Source organism: Daktulosphaira vitifoliae, unplaced genomic scaffold (genome assembly GCF_025091365.1).
Source record: "Daktulosphaira vitifoliae isolate Bord-2020 unplaced genomic scaffold, ASM2509136v1 Scaffold_2436, whole genome shotgun sequence".
Classification (NCBI taxonomy): domain Eukaryota; kingdom Metazoa; phylum Arthropoda; class Insecta; order Hemiptera; family Phylloxeridae; genus Daktulosphaira; species Daktulosphaira vitifoliae.
The window spans coordinates 1-1,360 of record NW_026101996.1 but is presented as its reverse complement, the minus strand read 5'-3'; the positions used below and the strand labels follow the sequence as shown (position 1 = coordinate 1,360).

Here is a 1,360-nt window from a genome sequence, read left to right as displayed (position 1 = left end):
TGTATGCAGACAGTGAGAAGAACTTGGAGGAAGCTGTATTTAATATTAAAAAACTGTCAAATGATTTTCCAAAATTTGTAAAACGTTTTGAAATTTTTTACAAACGAAAAACAGAATGGGTTAAATTTTATCGTTTAGATATTTTAACTCGTGGTAATAACACTAACAATTATGCTGAAGCATCAATAAGGGTTTTAAAAGAAATAGTTTTATGTAGAACTAAAGCTTATAATGTTACAGCTTTAGTTGAGTCAGTTTCAAAAGTATGGGAAGAGTACTATATCACTAGATTATTAGATCATGCACATGTTCGTAAAGATGAAATCCAAAGAAAATATATTGAATTGTACAAAAAAATGTCTAATATAACTTTGAAAGATATTCAAAATCTAGGTAACGGATTATTCATAATACCTAGTTCAACAAAAGATGATGTTAAGTACACAGTCAACATAAGTATTGGAGTTTGTAATTGTTTTGTTGGAGTTGTAGGAGCTTTTTGTAAACATCAGGCATGGCTACATAAAAATTATAATTTAGCCTTTCCTAATGCACCACCTGTAACATCTGAGGAGCGACATCTACTTGGGAAGTTGGCTCTGGGAGAAAAATGTCCTTCTAGTGACTGGTTTTGTGCTCTTAAAGAAAGTAAATCAATATCCACTAATACTGATCATCCTATTCCAATTAATGACCTGAAAGAAAAAAATAGTGCACCCATAGAAGAGAGTTCAAACTTAACAGATGTTCCTAACTTAAGTGATGAAACCGATAGGAATAATACTGTATCAAAGAACATCAAAAATGAATTTAATAGACTAGAAGACTATTTAATACATGTACCACTAGAAATTCGTGAAAAATTTGCAACCAAATTAAAATTGATAAAAAATCCTCAACAACTTACATCATTTATTGTAAACATTAATAAAAATCTTATGTTGATTAATAAAAAAAGAGGCCAAATAAAAGTCCAACCGACTGCTATTTCTAGAAGGAGACAAGGGTTAACTAGAGGTTCAAGAAAGGTTTCATCTGGAAGACCTCCTGTAGTTGGAAAATGTAAAATTAAAAAAAGGATTCATAATCTTAACGACAATATTAAAAAAAATCAAATGAACGCAACCTACCACGGAAGAACATCTTAAGTAGTTATTTATAATGTAATAATTTTAATTTCTAACATGATATTTTTTATGTCAAATATTTATTACTTTTTGCATTTATTACTTTGATATAGATTAGGTTCAAATTTTTTTTTATTTTTTTATCAGTAATTGGTGATACAGAATTTCCAGTATTATAGCAGATTTTATCAATCTCTGAGTTATACACAATTTTTTTCTATTTTATAGTTTAT

The 1,360-nt window shown here is 28.4% G+C and overlaps 1 protein-coding gene across 1 annotated transcript; it reads left to right on the top strand.

Annotated features, from left to right (window-relative positions):
- Positions 1-17: 17 nt before the first annotated feature.
- LOC126909943 (uncharacterized) lies at positions 18-1,325 on the top strand (the record flags this gene model as incomplete). Its single annotated transcript, XM_050692349.1, has 1 exon — positions 18-1,325. A coding segment is annotated over one exon (1,131 nt), but the record flags the coding sequence as incomplete, so codon positions are not given.
- Between the last annotated feature and the right edge of the window lie 35 nt (positions 1,326-1,360).